Genomic DNA, 16,364 nt, shown 5'->3' on the forward strand with positions numbered 1-16,364 from the left:
AACCACTAGACCCAAGTCCTTCTCTGTTTCCCATTCCAATTTCCCCACTAAATTCCAAGGAAGAGGTCTGGGAAACACAGCTCTGCCTTTTGGAGGGTCTCACAGCAGGTGAGAGCTGTGAACACCTGCATGATGAGCCTCAGTGTCCCCTCCCCCATGTGAGACCTGGGGCAGGTGGGTCTGTCTGGAGGCTGCATTTTCCAAGGACCAGATCCTCCTTCCATCACAACAATCTTGCGATAGCATCAACCAGACGCTGTCATTTCCCTGCATAAATCTGATCATCCTCTCACATATCTCTGTATCTGCGAGAGTCACAGAGAGTCACACAGTCAGCATCCCACCCACCATGCCCCCTTTGCTTGTCTGGGAAATCAATTCACATGGATTCATGTCTTGGAAGCTCTTCCATCAATTTCCCCAGACAGGGAGGGGCTGTTTTCCTGGGTTCCCATTATCCATGACACATCCTCATGGCCCAACATCTATCCCAAAGCACTGCAATTCTTTAGCTTCCTGTTTGCCACTCGCAGGGGACACGAGCCCCCTTGAACCCTCTTCCTCTCTGTAGCCTGGCCAGTAGCCCAATGTCTCAACAGACCAGTGAACAAATAAAGAGAAGGCGTGTCTCTGTCATAGCCACTTGTGTGAATTCAGAGGCTGTGTCCCTTTTCGCTAGGAGTCTGCTGGCTTTGGGCTAGACCAAACATCTAGAAACTTCTTAACTTGTAGCACTGGGATGAAATCGTGACTTGGTCTTTTCAGTCTTGTGGTAGGAAAGAGACATTAGGCTGACAGGGAGAGCAAGCTTGCCCAGAGTACAGGATAGAGGTATCTGGTAGACCCTTCACAGGCCATAACCAGATCCGACTGTTACCCAGTGCCTGAAATGAGAATTCGATCACATTGTTAATAAACTATCAAAATGCTCACTGAAAGTTTATACTGTTGTGCTTCTCTCCTTCCCTTCCCTTTCTTCCCTTTCTTTTCTGTTTTAGTCTGCTTTTATATCCCTATGGGATTCTCACTCACCCTTCTCCTTGCGTTCCCTGAAGTGATCCACAGCAGGGGTCTCCAGCCTGCAGGATCTAATGCCTGATGATCTGAGGTGGAGCTGATGTAGCAATAATAGAAATCAAGAAAACAGCGAAAGTGTTAGTTGTTCAGTCGTGTCCAACTCTTTGCGACCCTATGGACTGTAAACATCCAGGCTCCTCTGTCCATGGGATTCTCCAGGCAAGAAGATTGGAGTAGGGTGCCATTCCCTTCTCCAGAGGATCTTCCCAACCCAGAGCGAACCCAGGTTTCCTGCTTTGCAGACAGATTCTTTACCATCTGAGCCATGAGGGAAGTCAAGTGCACAATAAATCATTCCAAAACCAACCCCCCCCCCCCCAGTCCATGGAAAAATTGTTTTCCAAGAAACCAATCCCTGGTGCCAAAAAGGGTGGGGACCACTGGTCTACAGCGCAGACTGTACTTCCTGTGCTTTAAAACAAGTATCATCATCTCTACTCCATCCCCTACAGCCCCTTGAACAGCAACAGGGCCAACGAGGTCCCCAGTCAAATATTTTGAAAGACTTCTCTTCCTAAAATCAAACCACTTGGGTTAAGTCCCAGCTCCAGTCCCTGCCAGCTTCCTCAGGAATGGTTGGTGACCCCACAGCTGGAAAAGTAACATCTTTCTGCACTTCCAACTATTTGTGACCCTTGGTGACAGCCTGAGAGATCAGCTGTCAGGGAGGAAACCACTTGCACGTCTAGGAATTTGACATTCCACAGTTTTTCCAGACACTCTTTCATTAAAAACGATCACGGCAATGATAAATCACCAGGAGAACATGTTTTCTGTTTTTTTAAATATGTGGTCCTGTGTGCTCTTGGGCCTCTGGAGTCATTTTGGAAGTGTTAATGACTCAGCTCATCACCTGTAACAGATGGTTTGGCTTTGGTACTTTTACAAATCACTGAAGCAAGAACTGATCATGGAAAGTCCCAGGCACTAGGTCATGGATACTCAGGATGTAAGCTGCAATTAAGAGCATCGCACCCCAGGAAAACTAGGAAAGCAACAGGAATGTTAAATCCAACAAAGGCCACACAGGAATGTCTGTGTTCTGGAGGCTTAATACCAAACAGAGGCAAACAGAGGTTTCAAAACAAAGAATTCTTAAAAGCAATTTTCTTTTGAGGCACTGGACCAAATATTTAGAGCTTTAAGTTTTGAGATAGAAATCACCTTTCAAGAGAGGATCAATACTCTTCTTCCTCCATCACCTATTATGTGTCAAAAATCTATCACACATACCCAAACCCACATATAGATACATACATACAAATATGTGCGTATGTGTGCTTTGTCACCCAATCGTGTCCAACTCTTTGCAATCCCATGGACTGTAGCCCACCAGGCTCCTCTGTCCATGGAATTTCCCAGGCAGGAATACTAGAGCAGGTTACTTTTCCTACTCCAGGGGATCTTCCCAACCCAGGGAATGAAATTGCATCTCTTGTGTCTCTTGCATTGTCAGGCAGGTTCTTTACCAACTGCGCTACCTTGGAAACCCACATACAAATCTCCAAATATATTATTACTATACAGGCGTTGAGAGAATTAAATAATATTTAGTACATATTGTTCAATATTAATAGCATTATCTAGAGGGTACTTGTTTTGTTTGTTTTAATGTTTCTTTAATTAAAACAAATTTAACTGACTTTTAATAAAAATGTTGTGTCTGAAAGAGCCCAAACTATACTTGGTGCAGAGAAGATTTCATATAACTCCTGAAGGCAAAGGGATGGGTGCCATGATATTAGCATTTTAGGAAAATTCTTTCAAAACTCTGCTAAGGAAAAGAAGCCTGAACAAAAACCCAGAGGCCAGAGACAAGAATAGCAGAATACTTCCTGTTAGAGCAGAGTGGTTCTTGGGGAGCAGAGAAAAAAAAGCACTGGTCAGAGTATTCAGAATTCTGCCTTAGTTCCACCAGGACGTGGATTCCATACCAGCTGAGAGGCTCTCAGAGAAAGAACTGGTGGAAGCCATCGGAAGTGAAAATTTGCCAGATGGTTATGACTGAAGGAATTAGGTGAAGTCAGCACTGGGAGACCAGCGAGGATGCTCAGCAGTGCTGACCATCATGGGCCAGGTCTCTGGAATGACCTAGGAAAGGGACGTTTTGAGAAATGAATCCAAAGGACCTGGGAACAGACTTGGCATAGGGGTAACAGGGAATACACAGACCTGGGTAACTGAGAAGGTGGAGGCAATAAGCAGAAGCCAGAGCTGGAATGAAAATCTTATTTTGGAAACATGCCAGTCAGCTGGAAACTTAGTCTTTATAGCAATCTTTTCAGGGGATTGAAAGCAGAAGTTTCTTGGGACTTCCCTGGGGGACTAGTGGTTAGGGCTTCATGCTTCCACTGTGGGAGCATGGGTTCCATCCCCGGTTGGGAACTAAGATCACACATGCAGCCAAAAACAAACAAATAACTAAAGTGCCTGGATGGCCTGACTTAAAAGTATTTTCTAAAAAAAAGTTTCTTGTTGGTTGGAAATAATACAAATGTGTCCTCAACATCAGCTATCAAGTTCCCCAAGCCAGATTTTTGAGGTTAACTGGGAACATGTCTCGGGTCCTGGACTGAAGAGCCCACATTGGTTCTTCTTTGGCTTCAGAAGAAACGGCTGGTGGGAGAAGACATTGGGAGAAAGGGAGCCCCAGGATGTCCTGACCCCGAACTGGAGGCACTTCTGTCTTTGTGCCTGTTCAGGGAGAGCGAGGTTCCTACCAGGTTGGGTTGCCAGCTGCTAGCCTGGAAATCCTGAACTTTCTGCAGATCTGCAGTCCAGGTGTGCTGGCTGTTTTTGATCTGGATTCAGGAAATGCAGTGCCTTCTCCAGGCTGGGGAAGAGATTTGCAGTTTCCCCTGGCACTCATCTTCCGTATGATAACTTGTGGCGTTTCGGGCTCTGAGCCGGCAGTGGGGGTGGCAGAGTAAGGAGAAAGAGGCGCTGGTGTGCTCTGCCTGTTTGTTTGCTTCCCTAGCTCAAAAGGGAGACCTGGTTAGAATAGAATCAGAGGTTTTGTTGACCTGCCAGCAGACATGGGCATAAATGATAATCCTCATTATGATCAGTATTATTATTTCTACACGCTGTTTCAAAGTGGCTACTATATGCCAGGCTGTTTGTTAGGGGTCTTCATACCTCAGCTCCTTAGCAACAATTGAGCAGAGAAAATAGTGCTCTGTTTATAAACAACCAAAACTTGGCTCACAGAGTTCAGTAGCCTCCCAGGTAAGAGGACATTTATCTCAGCTCTGGCTCCAAGTCCAAGTTCATAGTTACAAGTCATAGTTTTCAACTTGTGTTTCTGGCTCTTGCCTGTGAGATTCCATGCCATGGCTTGTTTTGTTTTTTAGCAAAAAATTCTCTCCAACATGTATTTAGTATGTATTTATTGAATGCCTTTTGGGCACCAAGAACATAAAACTCACTGCCTGCCTGCTGTCAACTTTTAATCTGGTTATGAGGATAGGGTATAAAGTTTGTAATATGGAAAACAGAGTCCTCACACAATGGGAGTCTGCAAAAGGCAAAGCTACCGCCAAGGAAGTAGTAGCAGCTACAGAGAAATAGGTCTGAACTAGATGTAAGTTACTAACAGAACTGACTAATGATGAGCTGGACCATTTACACGGAGGCGAGTTTGATGTCATGCGAAGTATTCAAGCCAATCCAATAAGTATTTGACAGGAGTGTTTATAGAGGGCATCTGAAGAGTGGTTACCCAAGATGATCTTTAAAATACTCAAACTTCACAATGCCTTGATTCTGTGAGTCCTCGGGTCAGTGAGCACCCGTGGGCTCAAAGAGTGACCAGGTTGAGGCCTGGAAGAAGGAGCAGATATGGGACGGAAGAAGGGAGGGAGGAGGGAGCTCCGGGCAGAGGGAATTCCAGGAGACTGATGGTGGTCTGGGGCTTCTTCTTGTGCATATATTGCAGGAGGAAACTAAGATCTCGCTAGCATATTTAGAGGAAGGTTATGCAGCTGTGATTCTCAGAGGGGCTTTATTGAGTAAGGGGCACAATCACCACTTTATATGGTGCTGACTTTGATTATTCGGGTGTATAACAAGCAACTAGAATTAACTCTTTTCTTTAGACCTCACAGCCTAATGTTCTAAGCCATAGTGCTGCCCACCCTCCCCACCGCACCCATCCACATCTGCCCCTGGCAGATTTCCCCTGCGTGAACAAACCTTTCTAAAGGCTAAAGGGAGAACCAGGATCTTTGATTCTCCACTGACAATGGTATAGTAGAGCCAGACGATGCTGCCAGACTGCTACCTACTAGACCATGTCAGGAAACAAGCAGAACAGGTAGCTTTTAATATTTACCTGCTACAGGACTAAGGGGGAGAAACCAGAGAGCCAAATCTTCCGTAATAAAAAGGCGTGGTCCCTGTTGGTCAAGAGAAAACCAGAGCGAACCCATTTTTCCTGGGCAAAGTCAGCAGGCTCGTTGTCTTGCAGGTGGGAGATTGATGTATGCATTGAGTTAGTCTCTGACTTCTGAAGGAGCCATAATTCCCAGTGAAGTGGTCAGGCAAAAATCGCATCGTTGGCTTAAACAGCTGTGATTAAGACCCAGAACTGTGTGTCACACTTTGTGGCCAGCTTTCCAGAAATGTCTCTTTAAGATAAGTGCTGTGTGGCGGGCAGTGATTTATGGGAAAGGAGAGGGGAAATCCTGGCTGGTTTGTGCTTCCCAGGGCTGATGAGAGGCCTGCATCTGTGACATTGATGATCTACCTTCCACTGGGACATCCGTGAGTCTGTGAGAATTCAGACAAACAATACCAGGGTGAAGGAGCTCGAGACAAAACACACTGAACTGTCTGGAATCAGGTGGCCCAGAGGCAGGCGAGGAGCACAGAAGGGCATCTAAAATATACACTTAGTGTGGAGGCATGGTCGTGTTCCTTCTGGGTCCCTTGTAGCCTTGGCAGGACCACCAGCTTCGCTGTCCCAAGCTCAGAAGCCCTTAGGTTTGGAGGAGGCAAAGAGGACAGAGAGTGGTCTTTTGACCCTAAAGCATGCCACCTGACCCCACCATCTGCAGTCATGCTGATCCTGAGCATGTGGGCTTCGTCCCTTAAATTCAGGTGCTCTCCCTAGGGCATTACAGGCACCGGAGGCCCAGTGGTGTTTCCGTGTTCTGTTTTCCCATAGCACCATGATACTCTAGATGGGGAGAAATGACCCAAATCAGGAAGGGCATCTTCTTCAGCCCAGGCTACAGATTTCTGGACTTAACTGATAAAGATTCTACCTTGACTCACCTAAGTTGAGGCTCCAGAGTATTTGTGTGTAGAATTCCCTACCTGCAGTGATCATCAGCCAGGGGTGGGGACTACTGGAATAGATGATTCTCAAGGACCAGCCTGTACACAGCTTTCTGAGGCACTATGCCTGAGTTCTTGAGCCTGTTTGAAGAACTGACCATTTTCAAGAAGACATTTCTCTATTGAATGTTCCCTATCCTTATCAGTCTCTGGAGAATTGCTGCTCAGGCTGAGGGTTATTCTGAAACTCCCTTAGAAGTTGTCAAGAACATAAAATATGGATGAGGAGAAGAGGGTCTCAGAGGCTGGTGCTTTAGTGATTACTTGCACAGGGACTTCCCTGGCAGTCCAGTGGTTAAAACATCGTGCTCCCACTGCAGGGGGCACGGGTTCAATCCCTGCTCAGGGAACTAAGATCCTACATGCTGCTCAGCAAGGCAAAAAAGAAAACGGACACAAATGCCATAGACTATAACTCACTAAAGTCACAGAAACAGTCCTCATCGGAATACAGTTTCAGAGAGCTATTTTATTATTTATTTTCATATTTATGTATTTAAATATTTATTTATTTGGCTGTGTCAAGTCTTAGTTGTGGCACATGGGATCTTCTTGAGTCATGTAGGATCTTTCTTGGTAGCACACAGACTCTCTAACTGTGGCACAGGCTTGGCTACTCTGTGGCATATGGGATCTTAGTTCCCAGACCAGGAATCAAACCCACATCCCCTGCATTGCCAGGCGGATTCTTAACCACTTGAACATCAGGAAACTCCCCTCTTAGTAGTATTTCAGGCTTTTGGCTCAGCTCCTTGTAGGGTCTCAGCAGAAGAACTACCTTGGTTTCAGTGGGGAATGATGACATCCAGGAATTACCATGTGCTTTTCAAGGACATGCTTGTTCTCTGAGCATGTAGAGAAAGGTGGGCTCAGGGATGGATAACACTAACTGCCTTCAGACAGGCACTGAAATCATGCTGGGAGCAGACCCTGGGAGGCAAAGATGCAGGTGATGAAGTGGGTGATGTGGGATTGTTACTGACCTCACTTATCACAAAAGCAGCTAGTGTCCAGGAAATCCTGTTTACATTCGTTCATGGGAGGGGAGTAGACTGACCACAGCAAAGAGGATCCTGGAGCTTCTGAATCCTCTGGAAAAAACAAACATGGCTGCATTACCTTTCAGGAAAAAGAATGTGCTCTTAGACAGACCTTGTAAATATCATGCAGCCACCATGGCAAACGTTCCTAGCAGACAACATACAGGTTAGGATCACTCAGGAGAAGACTAGCAGTCCTTCCAGGAAGCTTGCTTTTCCTCATAGAATCATTTGCAAATCAGAAAGAAAACAGAAAACTTCAAGATATGCCGTAGTATCATGACAGACTGAGATTCCATTCTAGGTTTTAAAAGTCACTGTGTTCTACTTGTAAATACATGTTTATATGGAGGAAACAGCTTAAGAGGCGTTCGTAATTTTAAGAAAATGTGCACAGACATTTTTAAAAGGTTGAGTTAATTACAGCAAGTTGATGAATGCCAAAATGAAATAATTCTCAACAAGGCTGATAAGTAAAACCAAACTCCTAGAAAAAAAGAGTTTACACCTCTAAGTGGACAAATGCTACCATTTTCTGCAATAAACATTTATCAGTTGGAGTTTCCCATAGTAAATGTATTTCATTTTAGGTTTGCACATAAATAATCCTTGGAATATTTAAAACAAATCTTACAATATTATGAGAGACATTCTTTGCCCTTTTAGAAAACAGATAGAGAATTTTAATGTTAAGGTTTTAGATTTATATATAACATATCATGTATATTTATATATTATCATTTTATATATCATATATATCATTTTAAATATATATAGTCATATATATGATATATCATACTTCCAGATTTTACATTTTTGCAGATTTTACTTATATTTTAAAAGGAAAAATTTTACAAGTATTCATTAATCTTTTCCTTACTTGACCAGCAAAATAAAATAAGCCACAACTTGTCTTCTCAAGGCATCTGTATAAAAAGATTCTCCTATTCTCTAAAGGCTCTGCATTAGCTATCAACCAAGCCCATGGCTTCTGTTCCAGTTATGTATTTCAGCCAAGAGTGAACCAAAGATTCTGTCTATGACATAAAGGTGAATCTGAGACTCAACTCAGAAGTCACAGGCTTAACAAGAATCTACTGGACATGAATTTATTATGTGCTGGGCTCCATGCCAGATGGAGTGGGTAAGGCCATGAAAAGTGAAAGAAGCAGTTTCTGCCCCTAAGAAGCTTACAGCCAGTGGTCCAGATGTGATGTAATAGTGGAAACCACGCAGGCACCTTCCGGTAGATCTATTGTCTGGCTTGCCTGGTGTGGGAAGCAGACGCATCTAGAATGCCGTCCAGGCAACCAGTTTGGAGACAATTTGGAAAAACAATGAATTGCTGAAGGTCTCTTTTATTTTACTTTCCAATTTGCCAATTTTGCTTTTGTCAAATGTCTACCATGTTCTGGACACGGGAGATACAGAGTGAGAACAAAGAGTCCACACTGCGTGCACAGGCTAAGAATAAAGAGAATTAACTAGTGGCTTTTTCCAGAGGTCTTCAAACCATGCATCCTTGAGCTCTCAAAACACGTGCATGACCACTGAGCGGTGTCAGAAATGCACTGACTCATTCTGGTGAGTCAGGACCCTGGCTTTGATTGTCTAGACAGTTGCCAAGTTCCCCTGCTGGGTCTCCCTGCTTCTATTCTTGTCTCATTAGAGTCTGTTCTCACACAGCCTTGGACATCAAAGGGGGGTTATGAGAATGGAGAGGACGGACAAGTTCTCATCTTGGTCTGTGAAGCTCTCAAATGCCTGGAGACCACGGTGCTGATACCAGTTAGATCTATTTCATTTCTCCTCTAAATAGCAAAGTCATAGAGAGGAAGCCCATGAAGGGAGGACTTGGTGGTGATCAGTAAACAAACTTCTCTTTCTCAGTAAACAAACGTAAAATAAAAATGTTTATTAGAAATTCTTAAAGGGTGATGAGTTCTTAAAGGTATCCATGTGTCTCCATCATTGGCTTTTTAAAAATGTTTTATTTTATATTGGCGTATAGTTGACCTTCAGTGTTGTGTTAATTTCAGGTGTACAACAGAGTGATTCAATTATACATATACATATATCCATTCTTTTTCAGACTCTTTCCCCCTATATGTTATTACAGAGTATTGAGTAGAGTTCCCCGTGCTATATGGTAGAGTCCTTGTCGGTTACCTACTTTATACATAGTAGTGTGTATATGCTCATCCTAAACTCCTAAGTTTCATTGGCTTTTAGTTCTAAAATGTCCATCTGTTCTCTCTCCTCCCCACATGGTAAGTACTCACAGCCTTTGTCTGCTTTCTTTCCAGTTGCCATAAGCAGCCCTGCAGCTCAAGAGTTCACTGTCGATGTTGAGATCAGTTTTGAAAATGCCTCCTTCCTGGAGCCTATTAAAGCTTATTTGAAGAACCTCAGTTTTCCAATTCAAGGGAATGACACTGACCTAGCTACCAACATTTTGAGCATCGAGGTGTCAACGGGTAAGTAAAAGGCCTATTGCTTGAAAGAGGAGGATTGAGATAATCAGAAGAAACTACTCTGGGCTGCTTGGGAATGCGGGGTGTGGAGGGGAGCAGCCTGGGAAGAGTGAACCTCAGACAGGAGGCGATGGATGGGTGGGTGAGGAGACTTACTGACCCAATATTCATATTTTAGCACCCCAAATTTCCTCCCCCCTTTTCTATGTCTCCCCCTTCCTCTCTTCCAACAGCTTATGTTATGATCCTTTCAAGAAAGGTATTTTTAATTAATTTTTTATTGAAGCATGGTTGATTTGCAATATTGTGTTAGTTCCCACCGTACAGCAAAGTGAATCAGTTATATATACACATGTATCTATTCATTTTTAGATTCTTCTCCCATATAGATCACGACAGAGTATTGAATAGAGTTCCTTGTGCTATTCAGTAGGTTATCGCTTATCTGAAAGGCATTTTAAATCCTGGTACACAAAACTGAGTATTTTTAAGGCCGGACAATGTGTATCAAATACTAAACAATACCTGGAATGTGGTAGATGGTCTGGGGATGGTCACTTTTGCCATCCTCTTAAGGCACATTCATTTTCACGTGGGAGTCCAAAGTTATTCAAATCCCACTCCCACATCTATCTCAAAAACAAGCAAATGAAAACAGCACCAACAAAACAAAACAACCAAAAAGGCTTTAGCAGTGGGATTTCAGGTCAGTAAGAGAGAGAGTTTTCACCAAGAGGGTCTTGTTGGTTTCCTTTGAATTACCAGTGCCCACCACACTCACTAGCAGCCTCGACTTCCCTGTTTCCGCTTCATCCTCTCCTACTACTGGTGCGCAGGACAGCAGCGGTGTCCAGGGATTCCGGGGGGCTTGGGTGTCCCTCCTATTTCAGCAACAGTTCTTTGACGACTTTGCTTTGGAAAGTCATCCTATGGGCCTTTGCCCAGATGCCCACCTGCAGAATTCCCAGGAATATGGTGTTAGTCCAGTTTTAGATATAACTTCAAAGTGTTCAGAGCATTTTTCAATGTCAGTTTTCAATGGGATTAGGGTCTGCTTGGGCTGTTCACATCTGGCTTGAATATAAAAGGCACAAGTTTAGAATTATATTCTATATTTGTTATCCATTGCTTCCCCGAAACAGCATCTTAAAACAACAAACTCAGGATTCCCTGGCAGTCCAGTGGTTAGGACTCTGCGCTTTCACTGCCAAGAGCCTGGATTTGATCCCTGGTTGGGAAACTAAGATCCCATAAGCCACACGGTGCAGCCAAAGCAAACAAACAAACAAAAGCAACAAACATTTATCATGTTACACAGTTTCTGAAGGCCAGAAATCCAGGAAGAGTTTAGCTGGATGGCTCTGGCTCAGGGTCTCTTGTGAGGCTGTAGTCAAGCCATCAGCCTGAGTTGCAGTCATCTGAAGGCTCAACTGGGGCTGGAAAACCTGCTTCCACGCCCACACGCATGGTTGCTGGTAGATCCTCAGCTCCTCCATAGCTATTGGCTGGAGACCTCAGTTCCTAATCATGTAGGCCTCTCTGTGACATGTCCTCATCAATGCAGCTGGCTTCCCCCAGACCAAGTGATCAGAGGGGGAGAGAGAGAGAGAGAGAGCACATGTAACCAAGAGGGAATCCACATTGTCTTCTATAACCCAACCTCAGAAGTGATATAGCACCACTTCTGCTGTATTCTGTTGGTCATCCAGAGCAATCCTAGTATAATATGAGTTATTGTTGCTGTTTAGTCACTAAGTCATGTCCAACTCTTCTGCAACCCCATGGACTATAGCCCCCCAGGCTCCTCTGCCCATGGGATTTCTCAGGTAAGAATCCTAGAGTGGGTAACCTTTTCCTTCTCTAGGGGATCTTCCCAACTCAGGGCTTGAACCTGTGTCTCCTGCATTGGCAGGTGGATTCTTTAGCACTGAGCCAGCAGGAATCTATAACAGGGTGTGAGTACCCAGAGGCAGGGATGGCTGGGGCCATCTTAGAGGTTGGCTGCCATATACTCAAAGTCTGAGAATCTGTTTACCATCTTATCATTGTAGGCAGTGGCTGGGATAGTTAGCATTGCCTTCTTTTAGATGGCCATGCCTCACAAAAGGTAATATGTATGGGAATTATGAGAACCTCATGCAAAGCCACTGAACTTCCCAGAAGGGCAATAAGGAGTGGCATTAGGATTTCCTACAAGCATAAGAACTTGTAATCTATAAATTACACCTTTTTTCTCCTCACTGTTCTGGTTGACGACAGTCTGCAGGCCTGCTGGAAATGAAATCTGGTGCTCCTGTGAGACAGGCTATGAGTGGCCTCAGGAAAGTTGCCTCCACAATCTCACTTGTCAGGGACATGATGGTTCCTCTGCAGGGCATCACTGCAGTTGCCTCAAGGGACTGCCTCCCAAGGGACCTTTTTGCCAGCCCCAGGGAGGTAAGTAACTGGTCATTGAATGTTTGTTTGTTGAGTGCCCATTTGATATCAACTCAAGAAAATGTTTCTCTGTCCTGTGTGTACTCAATGCTAACATGGGATTTTAAAAATATGGCCCTGTGTTCTCAGCAGATATTATCCTGAGAATGTCGGTCAGACTCAATGTGGGCTTTCAAGAAGACCTCAGGAACTCTTCCTCTGCCCTCTATAAGTCCTACAAGACTGACCTGGAAACAGCGGTGGGTTATGGTCCCAGGAGTTTCTTCACCAACAAACTCTGAGCTGAGCTGAATCTATTGCATTTACAGTGGGTTGTTTGCTTGAATCTGTCAGAATTCATGAAGCTTATGTTGAAATTATTTCTATACCTCTGGGATGATGATTTAAGAACTGCTCAAATCATACTGTGTTCAGAGGATGTTTTGACATCTTGATTTGATATCATCTTGACCTGATATTATCTTGACCCATGACATTATCTTGCCCTTTGACATCAGCTTGACTTCTTTGGCTTCATCTTGACTTTTGGCATCGTCTTGACCATTTTGACACCATCTTGACCTTGACATCATCTTGATCTACCATCTTTTACATCATCTTGACATATAGGTGGAAATTTTTCCCAGAATATAATTGATTCAGATAAAATTTGGTGGCATTAACTCACTAAAACCTGTTCAAAGGTCCAAAACCTTGGTCTAGAAGTATCAGATGGTGCATTTCTATTCATCTTTACACTCCACACTGATGAAACCCCTAATATCTTTTGTGCAGAACAGTTAAGTCTGACATAGAGGATTCCACACCACTCGATACTAGAGGTCCTTAAGCATTCACGCTTAAGGCAGATTTAAATTTACTCATGTAGATAGATTCATCTGTGTCATACTTCAGATTCCACATACCAAAACAGACTCGCAGATCCAGAGCACAGACTTGCTATCAAAGGGGAGTGGAGGAAAGGACTGGGAGTTTGGGGTCAGCAGATGTAAACTATTATACATAGAATGGATAAAAAATGAGATAGTTTTTTTGGGGGGATGTCTCTAGTTTCAGTTTCATTTTAATCCCATAAAATGGATTATACATAAATGGATAGCATAGGGAACTATATTCAGTATCCTGTGATCAACTATAATAGAAAAGAATATGAAAAAGTATGTATGCATATGAAAATCTGCTCATGTTAAATTAAAGAGTATTCCCTCAATGTAAAATGTGTGCCAAACACTGTTCTAAGTGCTTTACATTGGATTAATTCATCTAAACCTAAATACTTTGGTTGAATCAACTCATTTGGAATAGAGCTTCTCAACTGGTGTGGTACAAATTGCTGTAGGTAGACTGATGTAATGACTCCCCTTAACTCTCCAGGCAGCCAACCGCCTGCTCAAATCAGGAGCAGCCTCCCGCTTACCCTAGTCAAGTAAGGGTTAATATTTGTAATCGGTGCCATGATGCAACGCTGATACAGGAGAGTTCTTGGATATCCGATTTGCATATCAGGCATGTAATAGTTCTGCACAGCGTGAGAATCCTCCTCATGCACACAAGTCACACTACACATATCACACGACATTGTATACTTCTGAGGAAAAAAGACAGTAACATATTAATTGTTTGATCCCGCCCATCCAGCTCCCTAACACAGCACTCTGCAGCTGTAATCTACCCTGTAACTGTAACTTGATTCACATTGAATCTCCTGCAGAGTTGGAATTCAGGGAAACAAAGTGGAGTTAAAAACATCAGTAAAAACCACATTGGCTCAACCAAAACTGTGATATGTTTAGTGAGGAATCAGGCGCTGTACTGGTCACAAGAAGACACCTGGTAGATTTCCACCTGCAGGAAATGTAAATTGACCGTGGGTCCCAACTGCTGCCCAGCACCAGTGGATGAGCAGGGCAGATCTGTGTAACAAACGCCTGACTCCTTTGAAGGCTGCACTGTGCTTCTAGGCTCAGTCTAGATGATTTCACCTCACCTCCCCTCCTGCTCAGTTGCACTCGGGTCTGATGGCTCTGTCTGCCTTCCCTGATGCCTCCTCATTGCTTTCCTCTAGGCATTTCCCTAAGTCTTTTTTTTATTTATTTATTTAACTTGTGTATGGCTGTGCTGGGTCTTCACTGCTGCGTGAGCTTGCTCTAGTTTCAGTGAGTGGGGCTGCTCTTCCTGGTGATGCGTGGGCTTCTAATTGCAATGGCTTCTCTTGTTCCAGAGCAGAGTAGGGCAAGTGGGCTTCAGTACCTGCAGCATGTGAGCTCAGTAGTTGTGGGTCTCGGGCTTGGTTTCCCTGAGGCATGTGGGATCTTCCCAGACCAGGGATTGAATTCATGTCTCCTGCAACGGCAGGTGGATTACTACTGAGCCACCAGGGAGCCTCCCTAAGTCAATATTTTTGCACATTTACTCTGGTGTTTGCTTCCTGGAGAACCCAGAATGACCCAGGTAAATAGGAATTACTTCTCCAAAGATCTGACAAAGCTAGTGCTTGTTCGGACACCTAACAAAATATACAGAGAGCATTTTACCCAAGGAGATAAGCAATATGGGCTTCCCTGGTGGCTCAGTGGGTAAAAAATCCACCTTCAATGCATTAGACACAGGAGACACGTGTTCAATCCCTGGGATGGGAAGATCTCCTGAAGGAGGGCGTGGCAACCCACTCTAGTATGCTTGCCTGGACACATCAGAAGTGACTGAGCTGCACACACAATAAGAAATACACACTTTTTACTCTGTTTCAAATCATTTGACATGTATTTCAGTGGACCTTGATTAATGGTACTTGTCTTGCTTTATTTTCCAGTTCTGGAAGGGTTACAGTATTTTACCAGGCTTCAAATTGGTGACGGTGACAGGGTTCAGGTAAGAATGCTATAATAGGGTAATTTTATCCAATGGCGGGCTCAGTGGTAAAGAATCTGCCTGCAAGGCAGGAGCCGCAGGCGACATGGGTTTGATCCCTGGGTGGGAAAATCCTCTGGGGGAGGGCTTCGCAACTCACTCCAGTACTCTCACCTGGAGAATCCCATGGACAAAGTAGCCTGGCAGGCTACCATTCATAGGGTCGCAAAGAGTCAGACACGACTGAAGCGACTTAGCACGCATGCACGCATCCATTGGCAGATACCAAAAGGTTAATGAAAAAGCAAAAGCCTGTTAGAGGAGCACCATCTGGGATGCCCAATGGGAACAGTTTGATAAGAGGTGAAGACAAAGCCAGATTTCCGGGGCTTAAAGGGGAAGGAAATAATGAACAGCAGTTCACTCCTTAGAGATGTACCTATCTAGAGGGAAGGTGAGAAAAAGATTTGTGTTATTCTATGCATGCATGAATTATGCAAACAAAGATGTGGCATCTAGAAGGTCAGAAATACAAAAATGAAATAATGTCATGCCATGATGCCCTTATTTTATTTTTTTTTAACATTTATTTATTTGGCTGTGCCAGGTCTTGGTTGCCGCACATGGAATCTTTAGTTGCAGCATGTGGAATCTAGTTCCCTGACCAGGGAGCAAATCCAGGCCCCGCCTCCCCCCCCCCGCCGCATTGGGAGCACAGAGTCTCAGCCACTGGACACCAGGAAAGTCCCAAATACGCCTTTATTTTAGAAAATCAGCCAGTCAGCCATGGCTACAATGTTGTACAACACCGTGGAATGCCTCCCCGTGGAGTTAGGTGCCCTGACAGCCCTGAGTATGTTCACCCAGTGTTTCAAAAAGTCACTTGCCAATTGAAACATTAAGAATGTTTCCAGAAGCATTGAGGATTTTGACTTCACTGGATATTCGGCATAGCTGGTAACCCTGGGTCAGCATGGCTGTGTGACAACAGTCTCTACCTTGTACTTAATACCCTTGGACCACTTGTGGGATTCAATTCACTCCACCCTATCTGGCTATTCTGGCCATATATGTTACCTGTCTGCAGACATTTGAGTGTTTGAACCCTGCCTCAGGCTTTTAACTGCTGCTGCTGCTGCTAAGTCGC

At 44.2% G+C, this 16,364-nt stretch overlaps 1 protein-coding gene across 12 annotated transcripts in view; it reads left to right on the top strand.

Moving 5' to 3' along the window:
• Positions 1-16,364, top strand: part of ADGRF5 (adhesion G protein-coupled receptor F5) — a 134,457-nt gene that overhangs the window by 63,195 nt on the left and 54,898 nt on the right. For 10 of the 12 annotated variants that reach the window (XR_008711515.1, XR_008711514.1, XM_055571254.1 and 7 more), the window contains exons 4-7: positions 9,764-9,934; positions 12,191-12,367; positions 12,497-12,606; positions 15,180-15,238. Coding sequence is in view for 10 of the 12 variants with exons in the window: in XM_055571254.1 (XP_055427229.1) it covers positions 9,764-9,934; positions 12,191-12,367; positions 12,497-12,606; positions 15,180-15,238 (517 nt within the window). In the remaining 2 variants the exon portion in view is untranslated. The remainder of the gene's footprint in view (positions 1-9,763; positions 9,935-12,190; positions 12,368-12,496; positions 12,607-15,179; positions 15,239-16,364) is intronic. The other 2 variants (XM_055571246.1, XM_055571252.1) reach the window with 1 other exon arrangement.

Source organism: Bubalus kerabau, chromosome 3 (genome assembly GCF_029407905.1).
Source record: "Bubalus kerabau isolate K-KA32 ecotype Philippines breed swamp buffalo chromosome 3, PCC_UOA_SB_1v2, whole genome shotgun sequence".
In the NCBI taxonomy this organism is placed as follows: Eukaryota; Metazoa; Chordata; class Mammalia; order Artiodactyla; family Bovidae; genus Bubalus; species Bubalus kerabau.